The sequence below is a fragment of the Rattus rattus genome, chromosome 8 (genome assembly GCF_011064425.1).
Source record: "Rattus rattus isolate New Zealand chromosome 8, Rrattus_CSIRO_v1, whole genome shotgun sequence".
In the NCBI taxonomy this organism is placed as follows: Eukaryota; Metazoa; Chordata; class Mammalia; order Rodentia; family Muridae; genus Rattus; species Rattus rattus.
The window spans coordinates 101,580,184-101,597,680 of NC_046161.1; the positions used below are offsets into that span (position 1 = coordinate 101,580,184).

At 51.4% G+C, this 17,497-nt stretch overlaps 1 protein-coding gene across 1 annotated transcript; it reads left to right on the forward strand.

Moving 5' to 3' along the window:
* Positions 1-7,949: 7,949 nt before the first annotated feature.
* Positions 7,950-10,598, forward strand: LOC116908265 (elongin-B-like). Its single transcript, XM_032911515.1, has 2 exons — positions 7,950-7,973; positions 10,260-10,598. The coding sequence occupies exons 1-2, from the start codon at positions 7,950-7,952 to the stop codon at positions 10,596-10,598; spliced, it is 363 nt and encodes a 120-aa protein (XP_032767406.1).
* The last annotated feature ends 6,899 nt before the right edge of the window (positions 10,599-17,497 follow it).

Here is a 17,497-nt window from a genome sequence, read left to right on the forward strand (position 1 = left end):
GGACAAGGCTTGGAGTCCAGTCAACAGGTTGTGTGTGTGTGGTGTCTGGTGTGTGTGTGGTGTGTATGTGTGGTGGGTGTGTGCTGTGTGTGTGTGGTGTGTGTGTGTGCTGTGTGTGTGTGTGTGTGTGTGTGTGTGTGTGTGTGTGTGTGGTGTGTGTGTGTGTGTGTGTGTGTGTGTGTGTGTGTGTCTGGTGTGTGTGTGTGTGTGTGTGTGTGTGTGTGTGTGTGTGTGTGTGTGTGTGTGTGTGTGTGTGTGTGTGTGGTGTGTGTGTGTGTGGTGTGTGTGTGTGTGTGTGTGTGGTGTGTGTGTGTGTGTGTGTGGTGTTGTGTGTGTGTGTGTGTGTGTGTGTGTATGTGTGTGTTTTGGTGTGTGTGTGTGTGTGGTGTGTTTGGTGTGTATGTGTGTACTGTGTGGGTGTGTGTGTGTGTTGTGTGTGTGTGTGTGTGTGTGTAAAAGAGTGTATGTGTCTGGGGTTTGTGTGTGCTCACACACACACACATATGTGCGAGTGTGTGTGCATACAAGTGTGGGTACTTGAGGGTAGTTAGAAGTCTATCCTGAGGGTCATTTCTCAGGAGCCAGACACTTTGGTTTTTGTTTGCTACATATCTGGCTTTTAAAGTGGGTTCTAGGGGATTCCACTGGTTCTTGTGCTTCCACGGCATGCGCGTTTACGGAGACATCTCAGCAGCCCCCAACAAGGAGACCTGATTTTTTTTTTTTTTTTTTTTGGTTCTTTTTTTTCCGGAGCTGGGGACTGAACCCAGGGCCTTGTGCTTCCTAGGCAAGCGCTCTACCACTGAGCTAAATCCCCAACCCCAGGAGACCTGATTCTAACTACATGCCTCAGAGCCTTGTAGCCAGGCTGTCCCCTGAGCTCTGACTACTAACTTTCCTGATTCTCAGAACTCCAGCTTGGACTCTGGACTGTTCCAGACCTCAATCAATCTTCCTTCTGGGAAGGAGGAAGACCCTGTCAACACGGAGGGACTGGCTTTGCCACTGAGCTGCTGGCTCCAGAGACCCAAGAGAAGAGATCGCTAAGCAGAGGGCATCGCTCAGGGGCCGGGCTTCTGAATCCTGTGACCCGTTGTCAGCCCCTGAGGGAAAGGCCCAGGGCAGTGGTGGAGAAGGCAGTCTGTGAGGTCTGAGTGGGTGGCGTCAGCAGGCACCAGGAGTGTTTGATTGGCTCTCTTCATTTCTGTGTCCCTCTGCTGGGGAACTTCAATGTTCTTGTTTCTTCAAGCACAGCTAATTTTGACCACTGACTGCACTGATAATATTTCGGGGCCCCAGATCCTAAGGCTGAGTTCTAGGGTGGGAGGGTGGTGGAACATTCTGGGCTCTTCCTGGCACTGCCTACATGGCAGAGACATACAGGTCTTCAGGGTGGGGTGTGGAGAGAGGAGAGGTTGGGGTGGTGGTTTTTTACTTTGTTTCCAGGCTTGTCCTCATGAGCTGTGAGATTTGGAGGATAGTCACAGGACTTCCTGGAGAGGCTGAGAGAGAATGGGTCTAGCCCAGTGAGTATTCAGAACAGCGTTCTTCATAGGCAAGGCACAGAGGGTGCTTCCCACAAACATCCTACTTCCTTCTTTGCTTCCTCCTCTCTTTTCAGCTCCAGCTCGGATTCCTATCCTGTGGTCAATGGATGGGCCGCAGACATTGAATACCAACCCCTTGGGTCCCTCCCGCCATTCCTTCACTTGGAATTCCTTCCCGCTTTAGCCACTGGCAAGGTTGGCATTGAAGTTGGTTCCCACTACAGCGAAAGCCTTATGGGTTACAGAGGACAAGGGGAGGCCAGTTCGTAACGCTTAAGTCTTCCCTCTGCCGGCTTTTACAAGCAGAGTTTTATATCCACATGTAATACATACCTGAAACCAACACAGTTAAAATGCCTACAGATAGATGAATTCCCACAAAATGATCAATAGCCGTGTAATAATACCCCAAGTCAAGAAACACAGACCTAAACAAAACAAAACGTCATTACCCACCCACTTGATCCCGCCCACCTCCGTCAATCATTTTCCTGCTCCTCCTTCCCAGGGAGGTGGTGATAAAGGCCCTGTGGCCCGTTTGACCTTCCTGTGCTTGCGTTCCTGTGGCTCTTGAGGCTGCCTGAGTCTATTGTATCTGTGGGGTAGGAAAATGGCAGCGGTCGGTTGTTTATCTGTTTCCAGGTCGGTGGCCACCTGTGTCGGTGGTTAGCAATTTTCACATCACAGGAATCGGCAAGTGCTACAAGTTGAGTGGGTTTAATTTTTTTCATTGACTGTCTAGTGTGAGATTTCAGAAAGCAACGGAGCAAATACCCACAACAGAGATTAGAATTATTAACGGAGATTAGCTTTATAAGTGTGTTTTTTCTTTAGCTGTAACATTCTGAAATGAAGAAAAGGCGCTCAGGAAATCTCACGTGTCTGATGAGTGCTCTGATGTTTGTCCCTGGCCTCATTTCTCTTCTCTTACTCTAACATAAATACGACTTTTTTCTAGCTTAGGTAGTTGTGGCGCACGCTTTTAATCCCAGCACTCCAGAGCCAGAGGCAGGAGGATCTCTGAGTTTGAGAAACCCTGTCTCTAAAAAAAGAACAAAACAAAGCAAAAAGAATTTTAAAATACATTTTAATCAATACTTTTGTTGTATTTTTATTTTATTTCATTCATTAGTTCGTTTGTTTGCTTGGTTGGTTGGTTTGGTGGGTTTTTTTGTTTGTTTGTTTGTTTGTTTTATTTTTTGTTTGTTTGTTTGTTTGTAGAGACAGGATTTTTCAGCTCTGGCTGTCCTGGAACTCCTTCTGAAGACCAAGCTGGTTTGGAACTCACATGTCTCTGCCTGCATCTGCCTCCCAAGTGCTGGGATTAAAACTGCCCAGCCAAAATGCCCAGCTGTTGATTTTTGAGACAGGATCTCACTATGTAGCCCAGGCTAGCCTAGAACCCGCCCCAGCCTCGGCTGCATTATAAGCAAATACCACCACAGTCAGCTAAAACAATCCTAGTGAAACTGTCACATCAAATCAAATTATGAGTGTCTTATTAAGATCCTACCACTGATCACATCGTACCTATCCCCCACCCCACCCCCCCGTGTTTTTTGGAGGTTTTCATGCAAACAGGCTGTCCCTAGTTTATCAATGGGATGGAAGAGACTTCAATAGTCCAGGCAGCAGGGGGCTCGTCTGCTGCCATAAATTCCCTTATTGTTTCAGGTTTCTTGGTATCTGCAGCTCTTTTCTTGACATCTCTCATTCTCAGTCGGCTTCTTGCTTGTAGCTCCCTTGTGTGCAGCACCCTCATCTGATTGGTCGGGCGCCTTCAAGTTCTCCACCCACGGTTTGTGGCTCCCCGCTTGGTGTAGCGAGGCGTCCCTTGACCAGTCTTCGCCTGTGCACTGAGCTTCAACAGATTTCCCAGGCAGCTCAGCGGGTTCTTATTCTCAGCAGGTGCTCAGAGGCCTCTTTGCGGCTCTGGGATTTTCATGGTTCTGCTAAGGCCTCATTCATCATCGTGTCTGTGGGAGGACTAGAGCTACCCTTGAGGGAAGCAGCCTTGGGCCGTATACCCCAGGAACGAGTTTCAAATGCTCCGTCTGCTTACATAAAGCAGAGAATTACCAGGGAGCCCATCGGCGATAGCACTGTCTGTTACACACGGTGCAGGGCCCGGACGGGATGGCAGATTCGCATTCTGTCCTTGCCAGATCTCATTCAACGAGAGGCAGAGCCTTAAGCAGCAGCACAACCCCTTCTGTGACCTCCGTCTTCAACCACCAAAGGCAGTTCGGAAAGTTCCTCAGTACGATGACCTTTAGACGTGAGCAGAGCTGATGAGAGAGGCAGAGACAGCCACAGCAGGGCCCAAGGCAAGCCACTTCAGGTTTACGATCACTCCCCGCTGTCAAGATCTGCAGGTTTTTCTTAGTGAAAACATACAGCCACTCAGACACATATTTCCAAAGGAACCCTGGCTGGAATAGTGGATCACAACACCTCAGACTTTGGGAGTTGGAGCCACAGCTCTGTCAGCACCTCAAGATCCAGCACTGGTCAGATAACCTACTAATTCACTGATGACACAGGGCTGTCTGCTTCATTATTGTTTTTTGTTTTTGTTTTTGTTTTTTTGGTTTTTTTTTAGATAAGTTTCTTTCTTTCTTCCTTCCTTTCTTTCTTTCTTAAGATTTATTTATTTAATTTATAGGAGTACACTGTCGTTGTCTTCAGACACACCGGAAGAGGGCACCAGATCCCATTACAGATGGTTGTGAGCCACCATGTGGTTGCTGGGAACTGAACTCAGGACCTCTGGGAGAGCAGTCAGTGCTCTTAACCGTGGAGCCACCTCTCCAGCCCTGAGATAGGTTTCATATAGCTTGAAAGGTCTCAAACTCACTGTATAACTAAGGATAACCTTGAACTTATGATCCCCCTGCCTCTACCTCTTGAGTACTGAGATTCCAGGCACGTGCACACACCCAGTTTGTGTAGCACTGGGGATCAAACCCAGGGCTTTGTACATGGTAGGCAAGCACTGTACCAACGAGGCCACATCTGTAGCCCAAGTGGTAAGTTTTATCTTATTTCTGATGCGTGCTCATGTGTGTATATCTGCACCAGTGAAGTGTGAAGGCCAGAAGTCAACCTTCGATGTGGTCCCTCAGGAGTGTCTACCTTGTTTTTCTCACTAGGATCTGTGGCTTACTTGGTTAGGCGAACAAGACCTAGGGATCTGTCTGTCCTTGTCTCCTCAGAGCTGAGAGTACAAACGTGTTCCACATGCTCAGCTTTTTATAGGGCCAACTGAGGAGTTATCAACGCAGTGTGCCGTAGGTGACATTTTAAAACACTTCAGTTGTACTTTGTATCCCATCTCACCATCAGCAGTTGGGCAACAGGGTGGCAGTTATCAGCGAAACATTCTATAAGCACGATCCTTGCAGAGCTACAATGTAACCCTAGCGCGTTAGCAGGTCGCAGGAAGACAGAGGTCATAGAGAACCCTTTATCCATCTCCAGGATGGTGCTGAACTAAGATGACCCTGAAGGTCAGTGTCGGGGAAAAGGAGCATCAGATACTGAGGTAGGGACAGCTGTAGTATTGTCAGGGTACGTTCGACTGCACGGTGAAGCCAGCCAACAACAGATGGGCACTGCCATTGGCAAATGAGTCCCATTGCTCAGACCATCAGCCACCCCAGCCTGTATTTAGATCCTAAGAATCAGCAAACCTGGTGAAACTAGGAAACCCCTGGGCCGTGTGCCCGATGACTTATTTCCCAGTCCTGATAATGTGGGCTCACAGATCATATACACACATGCACATCCTTTTTACTAGAGTTGTAACCGGGGCCACCAGAGAAGCCCTGAGAAGTAAGTCTGAATCACTCTTCCTCAATGGGCCAACGAGACTGTAATGGTGAAAAGCAGGAAATGGAGATTTATTTAATGTGGCCGCATCAGAACGAGGAGCAGAGACATCCAGGGACTCCCTGTGGCAGTTTCAGTTTTGTTCTTGTGATAAAATACTCCAGTGAAAGGCAGTTTAAGGGTTTGCTTTGGTTTACAATTCCAGGTCATCGTCCAATGTTGTGGAGGAAATTGATAGAATTCATAGTCAAAAGTAGAAAGAAACAGAAACACGCAAGTTCTTTTGCTTGCTTATCCCAGATCAATGAATGTACTCTTCTACTGTTTGGAACTCCCTACCTAGGGAATGACGTCCCCATAGTGGGCTGGGGATTCTCATATGAGTTATCTTAATTGAGACAAGGACCATCCAGAGACATGCCCACAGCCAATCCAATGTAGGGACTGAGGACAGTCCCTCATCCAGACTCTTCCCAGGTGATTCTAGGTTATGTCAGGTTGAGAACTGCACTTCTCAAATCCATCTTCAGAGTCCTGATTCCATTCAGTTAGAAGGCAAGAGGCATGCATTGCTAAGCCGTCCTGGCTGAGGTGTGGTCTTGCCCACCAACATTGTCTCAGTTCCGACCTCTCACACAAGACGGTCTGAAAGGCTGTCAGAACTACATAAAACCTCCTGCTGAGAGGCAAGTCTCTCTCTGGATGGTACCAGGTTTCAGCCTAACTTCTACCAGTATGGGATCCTTGGGGCCATTCTATACTCTGGGGGTTCGTTTCTCCAGTGCTCTGACAGCCAAAGGAAGAAGTACAAGCCTCCTTTAGATATACTTTATTTTTACCAGGATGCTAACATTCTGGCTTCTGTTTCAATGTTCTCTTCTATAAATTATAACACTGCCCTAGGCAAGGCAGGGATAGACTTGAAGCCTCTCTTTCTCTCTCTTCTCATTTCTTGCCATGCACAAATCAATTTCCTCACCCATGTCTGCCTCTGGACTTTTGGTAGAGTGGCAATCAAAACTCAGCTTCAGGCTTTGTTCTTCACACCTAGTCCCTTGTTCACTGTAGACACCATAGGTGGTGCAGAGTGGCCCGCAGAGCAGTGACAGAAAGCCGGTGCACAAATCCTTTTAATGTTTATAAATGTGTCCATTGTCCTGTTTCCCCCATGTCCTCTCATGTAAACAATCACTTGCAAGCTTGGGTTGTGAAATCCCCAGAGGCAAGCTCTTCACCAGATGTGGCCTACGGAGAGAAGAGCCCCAGCCCAGCTCTGAGTCCACACGCAAGGAAGAGGCCATGCACAGAAGAAGGGGGTGAGCTATAGTAGGTGGGGCTTAAGGCTTAATTGGGAAGTCAGCCACACATGCTATTCCCACAGGCATGGTAGATGTTGTCAGAAAGGTCAGAATTGATGTGAGAACAATCCACGGACATGATGCAGACTGTCTGTGACCATCCATCCTATACACACACATTTGTGTGTGTGTGTGTGTGTGTGTGTGTGTGTGTGTGTGTGTGTGTGGTGTACACATAGAGGTCAAAAGTCTACCTCAAATGTCACTCCTCAGGTGCTGTCCACCTTGTTCTTTGAGGCAGAGTCTCTCAATGGAACCTAAGGTTAGCTCTGTCCTCCATTAAGCCTTGAGGATCCTTTTGTCTCTTTCTCCCCAGAGCTGGGATTACAGCATGCTTGGTGCTGGGGATCTAGCCTGTGTTCACATGGGAAGCATTGTATTGCCCGAGTTTTCTCTCCAGCCCCTTTTCTCATTGGCTTCCAAAGTGTCAAGGTCTATGGGCCTGTGTCTGGAATGGGACTTCTGGTAGACCTCTTCTTCAATCTGCCTTATGGAATCTAGTTGTCTTCATCTAAGTTGGTGCAACTCCATCCTTTCCGTTTCTCAAACCAAACCCTGGGTGTCATCCTTGACTCCTTTGTGCCCCACATTCCCTTCTAATGTCCAGCATTAGACACCTGTCTAGCGTACAGCTTGTCTCTCCAGCTTTCCACTGACATGTCCTAGTTTAAGATGCTTCATTTTTTCCCCCTGTAATGTCACCTACGTTTCCACAGTTGTCTCTCTGTTTCCCTTTGTCTTTGGATTCCCTACCCCCACCCCACCCCTGTCCATTCTTCAGTCCTGTAACAGTCCTCATGTTTCTCAGAGTAAAAACAGAAGTTATTCCATCTACATACAAGGTCTCGTGTGTCCTGGAACCTATAATCTTCCTTTCAGTCCCTTGGTTCCAATGTGAAGTTGCTGGAAGATGCCTGGTGGGACAATATAGGAGGTTTCCTCCCTGGTGTCAGAGCTGAGGGTAGGAGGCAGACACTCCCTCATTCTACTTCTTAGAGATGTCATCTCTCATGGCTCTTTTGTGGCTGTGGTGAGAGTATAACCTTGCTACCCTATGGTAGAAAGTTTATGCTTTCTTGTCTGCTGCCCTTGAAGGCAGGTACAGGGTCTGACTCATGGTAGTGATTCCAATACCTGTCGGAGACCTGACTTCCTCACATCTAATGCAAGTGTGTGTTCATGTGTGTGCAGGTACATGTATGTAGACGTGCTCATGGACGGTAGAGCTCGGCCTCAGGTGCGGCTTCTCAGGCACTTCCACTTTATTTCTGGAGATAGCAGTCTTTATCTTTCACTGGCCTGGAGCTTGCCAAGTAGGCTAGGCTGGCCAGCCAGTGAGCCTTCCTGTCCCATCTCCCCAGTGCTGTGACTATAAACATGCCACCACGCCCAGATTTATTTCTTCTTTCCACATGAAGTTGGAGGTTGTACTCAGGTCTCCACCCTTCCGAGGCAAGCACTTTACTGACTTGGCCATCTTATCAGACTAAGGTGTCCTTAGCTGAAGAATGCCCTCACCCCTTGGTGCAAGTCAGGAAGCCTTGCTTGTTTACTTCGTACACATCCAGGGTTTCTGCTTAGTGCATGGTGCCACCCATGGTGAGCTGGGGCTTTCCCATGTCAAGTAAAAAGTATCACAGGCCTGCCTGGCCACAGGCCAACCCACTAAGTAAATCCTCACTGAGATGTCTTCTTTTCTCAAGCTGACAATTAAAGCTCACGATGATAGGGTGCCTGAGGATTAGACAAGTAGTGGGACTGGCTCAGGTCTAGGGTGTTGATAAGGGTGCATTTGGTTCAGATCCAGCCGTTGAGCCTCACCCCTGGTTTTCTAGTTATTTTTTCCCTAGGGCTTCCTGACTCTTCGGTGCAGAAGTAGAAGGGGATTAGGAACTTTGAGGGAGCAGCAGCCTGAAGACTAGTGAGAGCGACAGCCAGCCATCCTCAGCCTAGAGGTCAGGAACTGGGGAAGCCTTGTCTTCACATGGAAGAAATCCTTGCCCCTTTGCTTTTCTTGGCCCACTCTGGGTTCCTCAGTTACCTAACCTTGTCCTGGTAGAGTCCAGAAAGAGGTCCAGAGTCCCCCAGTCTCTAAACATAACGTTTCCACTCCACTCCTGGCCACAGACAGTGCCTAGGGGTCGGCAGAAGCAGGAGTCTTGGACTCTGGTGTTTCCTGCTTTGGGATTTTCCCTGCTCCAGGCTCATTTCCCTGGGCCAGCTGTGGCCACCCTCCAAGCTCTACCTAGCTGACGCCTTCCTTCCCAAAAGGCTCTCCCTTGGGCCTAGTCTACTGCCCATCCATCATTTAAATAGACATGACAAAGGTGCTCACATGGTGTCGGGAGCATCCTCGAGATGGTGGAAGCAGCCTTCAGGCTAAAAAGTAATTGTATTCTAGCCTTATGTTAGGACAAAAGTGACAGCCCTAGGTTAGTTCAAAGTAGCCTGTACCTACAGCTCTGCTTGAATTCAGTAGACAGCATAAATCTAGTCAGATCACTGAGTGCCGGTGGTCAGGCACTGGTGGTCGGGTCACTAAGCAACCCACCCTGTACCCAGCCAATATCCTGGTCGTCGAGCCAGGCCCATTCTTTTGTGCTTACCTAACCCCTCCCCACATTTAGCTTCTACTAGTATATCTTCTGCCTGAGAAAAAATTAAAAATTGTCAGCACCATTCATAATAACCAGGAAATGAAATTAGCCGGGATTCCATCAACAAGTGAATAGAGAAAGGAAAATGCAGTGCACACACGGGGATTTTACTCAGCTGTAAGGAAAATGAGACCACAGCATTTGCAGGAAACTGGATGGAACCGGGAATCATTATGCTAAGCAAAACGAATCAGCCTCTCTAGTGCTATATCTAAGTTTAAATTTATACACTTGTATGTGTGTGTATGTGCATGTGTGTGGTGTGGATGTGTCTCTCTGTGTATATATGTCTGTATTTGTGGTGTTTATGTCTGTCCCTCTGTGTGTGTCAGTGTGTATCTGCCTGTCTCTCTGTGTGTGTGGTGTATGTAGATGTTTGTATGGCTGTGTATATGCTGTGTGTGTGTGTGTGTGTGTGTGTGTGTGTGTGTGTGTGTGTGTGTGTGTTTAGGTTTGTATGTAAGTGTATGTGGTGTAGGTGTGTTTGCATGTGTAGTGTGTGGTGTCTGTGTATATGTGTGTATGTCTCTCTGAGTTGTAAAAATATAAAAAATAAAAAAGCTGTCTTTTATCCCCCACTAGGTCTGGCACCTCAGTGCCCCATGGAAGTTGATGTTAAGATTCTGCTCTATGGGGCTGGGGATTTAGCTCAGTGGTAGAGCGCTTACCTAGGAAGTGCAAGGCCCTGGGTTCTGCCCCCAGCTCCGAAAAAAAGAACCAAAAAAAAAAAAAAAAAAAAAAAAGATTCGCTCTGTGCATTTTACAGGTTGTTACAAATGTTTTTAAGGGGAGGCTGGGGGCGACGGGGGGCTCCGGGGCCACGCCGGGGGCCTCGGGCTAACGCTGACACGGGATGCTGTCCTTAGGACGCGTTTCTCATGATCCGGCGCCACAAGACCACCATCTTTATGGACGCCAAGGAGTTGAGCACCGTGTTCGTACTGAAGCGCATCGTCGAGGGCATCCTCAAGCGGCCGCTGTACAAGGACGACCAGCTCCTCGATGATGGAAAAACTCTGGGCGAATGTGGCTTCACCAGTCAGACAGCAAGGCCACAGGCCCCAGCCACAGTGGGCCTGGCCTTTGGAGTAGATGACACCTTTGAAGCGCTGCGTATGGAACCCTTCTCCAGCCCTCCGGAGCTTCCAGATGTGAGGAAGCCACAGGATTCTGGAGGCAGTGCCAATGAACAAGCCGTGCAGTGAGGGCCCCCTAGAAACCCATTCCCCCAATAAAAAAAGATTTGGCTGTCTAAAAAAAAACAAATGTTTTTAAGGGATGGATGTGTACAGGGCTCTGTATGTCTAGGTGGGCAATTATATCTTATCAATTGGATCAGAGGTTATTGTGTTGTGTGTTCTTTCTTGTGCAGATTTAAGTGTAAGAGAGTGTGGGGCGGCTGGTCTGGGCCACCACAGAGTTGGGATGTGTGTTTCTGGCATAGAAACCTGCCATGGGAACTAGATAGGTAGAGAGATTGCTGACGGCTCAGAGAGAGGTCTTCAGCAGTGTGATATGGGATGGAGCAGAGCGGGTGAGAGGCCTTGCTGACTGAGAATTAAGATATCCAGCAGATATCTTGGGGCACTGCGGTGCCGGACCTAGTGGGATAAAAGAGAGCATTTTTTATTTTTTATATTTTTACAACAGCGTCTCTGTGTGTATGTGTATGTGTGTGTGTGGTGTGTGTGCCTCTCTGTGCATGCATGTATACATGTGTAATGTGTGTTTGGTGTGTGTGTGTGATGCATGTATATACATGTGGGGGTATATGTACATTGGGTGTGCGTGTGTGTCTCTCTATGTGTGTCTGGTTTGTCTGTGTGTATGTATGCATGGTATGTGCATGTACATGTGAGTATATGTGTGATATGTGTATGTATGGTATGTGTGTGTGGTATGTGTGTGTATACATGTATGTATGTGGTATATGCACATGTGCAAACGTGGGGGGGAAGGGAGGGAGAGAGATGAAACTAGAGAGGGAGCTGTGCGAGGGAAGAAAAACTCCTAAGGGAGAGCAAAAGAGAGAAAAACACATGACATGAAAGCAGGGAGATGAGCTGTGTGAAGGAGGGGAGGCACTGACAGGGGATAGGGAGGGGGAGGAGGGAGGGGGATGGGGGAGGGGAGGCACTGACAGGGATAGGGGGGAGGAGGGGGAGGGAGGCACTGACAGGGATAGGGGGGGGAGGAGGAGGCACTGACAGGGGGAGGGAGGAGGGGAGGCACTGGGGGATGCAGGAGGGAGGCACTGACAGGGGATGCAGGGGGAGGGAGGGGGGAAGGGGGAGGAGGGAGGCACAGACAGGGGATGCAGGGGAGGAGGGAGGCACGGACAGGGGAGAAAGGGGAGGGGGGAGGCACTGACAGGGGAGATGAGGGGGGGAGGGGGAGGAGGGGCACTGACAGGGGGATGGGGGGAGGAGGGAGGCACTGACAGGGGATAGAGGGGAGGGAGGGGAGGCACTGACAGGGGGATGGGGGAGGAGGAGGCACTGACAGGGGATGAGGGGAGGGGGGAGGGGGAGGAGGAAGGGACTGACAGGAGGAGAGGGGAGGAGGGAGACACAGACAGGGGATGCAGGGGAGGAGGGAGGCACTGACAGGGGATGCAGGGGAGGAGGAGGCACTGACAGGGGATGCAGGGGGAGGGGGATAGGGGGAGGAGACAGGGGGATGCAGAGGGGAGGGGGAGGCACAGACAGGGGATGAGGGGAGGAGGGAGGCACTGACAGGGGATGACAGGGGGGGGGAGGGGAGGCACTGACAGGGGATGGGGAGGAGGGAGGCACTGACAGATGCAGGGGAGGAGAGGACAGGGGATGCAGGGGAGGAGGGAGGCACTGACAGGGGATGCAGGGGAGGAGGGAGGCACTGACAGGGGATGCAGGGGAGGAGGGAGGCACAGACAGGGGATGCAGGGGAGGAGGGAGGCACTGACAGACAGGGGAGGCAGGGGAGGAGGGAGGCCCTGACAGGGGATGAAGGGGAGGAGGGGGGCACTGACAGGGGAAGCAGGGGAGGAGGGAGGCACAGACAGGGGATGGGGGGAGGGAGGCACTGACAGGGGATGCAGGGGAGGGGGAGGGAGACACTGACAGGGGGATAGGGGGAGGATGACAGGGGATGCAGGGGGGGAGGGAGGCACTGACTGGGGTCGAGGGGGAGGAGGGAGGCACTGACAGGGGATAGAGGGGAGGAGGGAGGGGAGGGGGAGGAGGGAGGCACTGACAGGGGATGCAGGGGAGGAGGGAGGCACTGACAGGGGATAGAGGGGAGGAGGGAGGCACTGACAGGGGATGCAGGGGAGGAGGGAGGCACTGACAGGGGATAGAGGGGAGGAGGGAGGCACTGACAGGGGATAGAGGGGAGGAGGGAGGCACTGACAGGGGATGCAGGGGAGGAGGGAGGCACTGACAGGGGATAGAGGGGAGGAGGGAGGCACAGACAGGGGATGCAGGGGAGGAGGAGGCACAGACAGGGGGGATGCATGCAGGGGAGGAGGGGGAAGGCACTGACAGGGGATGCAGGGGGAGGAGGGGAGGCACAGACAGGGGATGCAGGGAGGGAGGAGGGGATAGAGGCACAGACAGGGGGATGAGGGGAGGAGGGAGGCACTGACAGGGGGATGCAGGGGAGGAGGAGGCACTGACAGGGGATGCAGGGGAGGAGGGAGGCACTGACAGGGGGGGAGGGGGATGCAGGGGGGAGGAGGGGAGGCACTGACAGGGGGATAGAGGGGGAGGAGGGAGGCACTGACAGGGGATGCAGGGGAGGAGGGAGGGGATGCACAGACAGGGGATGCAGGGGGAGGAGGGAGGCACTGACAGGGGGGATGCAGGGGAGGAGGGGAGGCACTGACAGGGGATGCAGGGGAGGAGGGGGGAGGCACAGACAGGGGATGCAGGGGGATGCAGGAGGGAGGCACTGACAGGGGATGCAGGGGAGGAGGGAGGCACTGACAGGGGATGCAGGGGAGGAGGGAGGCACGGGGGGAGGCAGGGGAGGAGGGAAGGCACTGACAGGGGATGCAGGGGAGGAGGGGAGGCACTGGGGGGATGCAGGGGGAGGAGGAGGCACTGACAGGGGGGGAGGAGGGAGGCAGGACAGGGGATAGAGGAGGGACAGATGCAGGGAGGAGGAGGCAGGGGGATAGAGGGGAGGAGGGAGGCACAGACAGGGGATAGAGGGGAGGAGGGAGGCACTGACAGGGGATAGAGGGGAGGAGGGAGGCACTGACAGGGGATGCACAGGGGATGGGGAGGAGGGGCACTGACAGGGGATGCAGGAGGAGGGGAGGCACTGACAGGGGATGGGGAGGAGGGGAGGCACTGACAGGGGGATGCAGGGGGAGGAGGAAGGCACAGACAGGGGATGCAGGGGAGGAGGGAGGTACTGACAGGGGATGCAGGGGAGGAGGAGGCACTGACCCAGGGGGATGCAGGGGGAGGAGGGAGGGGAGGAGGGAGGCACTGACAGGGGATGGGGGAGGAGGGGATGCAGGGATGCAGGGGGGAGGAGGGAGGCACTGACTGACAGGGGATGACAGGGAGGGGAGGAGGAGGCTGGGGCAGGAGGGAGGCACTGACAGGGGATAGAGGGGAGGAGGGAGGCACTGACAGGGGATAGAGGGGAGGAGGGAGGCACTGACAGGGGATGCAGGGGAGGAGGGAAGGCACTGACAGGGGATGAGGGGAGGGAGGGGAGGGACAGACAGGGGGATGCAGGGGAGGAGGGAGGTACTGACAGGGGATGGGGATGCAGGGGAGGAGGGAGAGCTGATGCAGGGGAGGAGGGAGGCACAGACAGGGGATGCAGGGGAGGAGGGAGGCACTGACAGGGGATGGAGGGGAGGAGGGAGGCACAGACAGGGGATGCAGGGGAGGAGGGAGGCACTGACAGGGGATGCAGGGGAGGAGGGAGGCACTGACAGGGGATAGGCAGGGGAGGAGGGAGGCACAGACAGGGGATAGAGGGGAGGAGGGAGGCACTGACAGGGGATGAGGGGAGGAGGGAGGCACTGACAGGGGATGCAGGGGAGGAGGGAGGCACTGACAGGGGATGCAGGGGAGGAGGGAGGCACTGACAGGGGATGGGGGGAGGAGGGAGGCACTGACAGGGGGATGGGGGAGAGGGAGGACAGGGGATGAGGGGCACTGACAGGGGATGCAGGGGAGGAGGGGCACAGACAGGGACAGGGAGGAGGGAGGCACAGACAGGGGATAGAGGGGGATGGGAGGCACTGTGACGGGGGGGGAAAGGGGAGGCTGCAGGGAGAGGGGGATGAGGGGAAGGGAGGCACTGGACATCACACTTCCTGCAGACGCTGCAGGGATGCAGGGGAGGAGGGGCACTGACAGCAGGCTGACAGGGATAGAGGGAGGAGGAGGCACATCACGATCTCTTTGCCTGACAGCACCTGGAGCTCAGAAAGGAAGACTGGGAATCAGGTAGACTTCAACATAGACCTTTTGCTTCAGAAAGCTCAGCCTCAAGACCCCAGCATTAGGGACCGAAGTGATGGCTCACTGGCTAAGAGAACTGGCTGCTTTTCCAGAGGACCTAAATTCGATTCCCAGTACCCACACAGTGGCTCACAACCAACTGTAACTCCAGGTCCAAGGGACCTGACGCCCTCTCTGGCCTCCATGTGAACTGCGTGAACATCCAGATGCATAAAGTAAAAATAAAGGAATCTTAAAAAAAGGTGACAGCGTGTCTTCAGTTTCAACCCAGCCTTAGTTCTGACTTCAATGTATTTGTGGTGCCTTTTGAATCAGTAGAAACTGGAGACGCGACTGTTCATGTCTGTCTCTGGGCAACACAGGCATTTGAACTTGCTTGGGGGTGTGTGCATAAAATCAACTTTGAAGGTCCCGTCTGGATCGGACCTTACCCAGACACCCTGACTACCACTGTCCTATTGAGGCTAAAGGGTGGCCTGGGCTCTCCCATGCCAGCAAAAAGGTACAACAGTGGATTTACATCCCCAGTTATCTCCCATACAGCGGGAAGAGATCATTATTAAATGAGAGAACAAATGTTTCCCTTACCACAAATAGAGCATCGAAAAGTGCAGTTTATAATTTGTATCTGCTGCTTAGGAAGAAGAGTTATTAAGATGGCTTGAATTTGCCTAAGTAACCTTTCACACCATTAGAATTCCAACAGGAAGGAAGAAGTACTCAAACCCAGAAATACCATCAGATTATCGGCCATACCGAGGGAATCCGGGAGGGCACGCACCTCCCAATATTTTTCTTGGGTTTCTGTCTTATCTTCCAAGTTAATATTGCAGTTACACATTAAATAGCCCCAGACTGAAACTTTTGTGTCTGAGGAGCAGAAGTTTAATAAAAATGTACTCAATGTACCTAATATGTGAACTAGAGAAGAGATCTAATGTTAAAGGAGACATTTTTATGTTAACCGAGTACTGTCTCCTGAGAAGCGTTGTGTTAAATACAAACCCATCCACATTAATCATTAACCAACGAAATGCCCCCATAGACTTGCCTGCAGGTTTTTCTCAGTTAATATTCTCTCTACCCAGAGATGTCTAGGTTTGTGTCAGATCGACAAACCAACCAGTGCACCTCTAAAGCCGCCCCTTCTCTAATTGGCTCTTGGAGATGTGGGCTGTGATACTTCTCAATTCTTTTATAATCACAATAGGGCAAGGCCAGTTCAGATACAAAGACACCTCTTCACAATCTTTTGAAATGGCTCCCTGTCATTATGGATGAAAGCGGCTTTTGATGTTGTGATACATTGTTTCCAAATGAGAGACCCCGGATTGGTCACCAAAACCACTTTTGTGCAGGCAAGCAGGAAACCTGATTTGACCTCATGATTGGATCTCATTAAGACTCAGCCCCAGGCATGAAAGCCCTCAGGCTCAGGCTGGGCCTGCTCCTTAGGGCTGAGTGTCCTTTGGCAGTGCTGACTTATTAGGGTACCTTCTGGTCCAGAAAAATATTCCTTACTGCCAGTGATTTAAGCATTATTCATGCCTGCAATCACAAGAGAAGGTTCCAGCGGCTATGGGTTCCTTCAGGCTAATACCTCACTGCTTCATGTGTGACCTCTTGAGCTAAGTTCACGTCTGTGCCGATAGGGTTACCATATTCTCTCTGAAGGCCCAAACTGCCCCACTGTATGTATGGGCAACACACTTGAGGTCATAAACCCCAAATGGCACATTTATAGCTTTTGTGGGTGTACGACATGCTGCTGTGCCTGAAGTGCCTTGATTCTGAGCCCTTGCACATCATGGGAACACATTTATGAGCTATGTTCTCAGAAGCGGTAGTCTAGCTTTTGAATAAAAAAGAATGGCATCATTGTGGGAGCTGGAGAGGTGGCTCAGTGGTTAAGGGTGCACACGGCTCCTGCGGAGGACTAGAGTTCAGTTCCCTGCACTGTGTTGCAAAGCTCATAACTGCCTGCAACTCCAGCTCCAGTGACGGGGACCTCTGGCCTCCATGGGTTCCTGCATTCATGTGCACATACCCCGACATCACCCCTCAACATACACATATAAATAATTTTAAACAAATATATCATTAAAGATGGCTTCTGCATAATATGACATTTAAGGCACACATTAAAAAACTTCTCCTCTCTATACCACACATGAACAGTCTCTCTCTCTCTCTCTCTCTCTCTCTCTCTCTCTTTCTCTCTCTCTCTCTCTCTCTCACACACACACACACACACACAGATACAAACACAGACACAAACAGGCAGACATACGCAAATCTTTCTGTCTGTCTATCTCTCTCTCACACACACAGACACAAATACAGACACAGTCAGAGACAGACACAGACAGATAGACACACAGAGGGAGAAAAGGATGGAGGAGGGAATGAAGAAAAGAAAGAAAAGAAACCAAATGTCAGGGCCTTTTCCTCATTAGCAAGTGAGGGGACACAGGCCAACACGGTGTGGCATTCCTTTCTGAAGCCCTAGATTATTTTCAGGGACTGTATGTATTGTGGATCCCAAGGGAGCGTGGACCCCACAGGAATCCTGTGTGCAAGTCTGGACTGACTCTGCCCTCCCTGCAGCTGTCTCCTCTGTGGCCAGGACAGAGCGG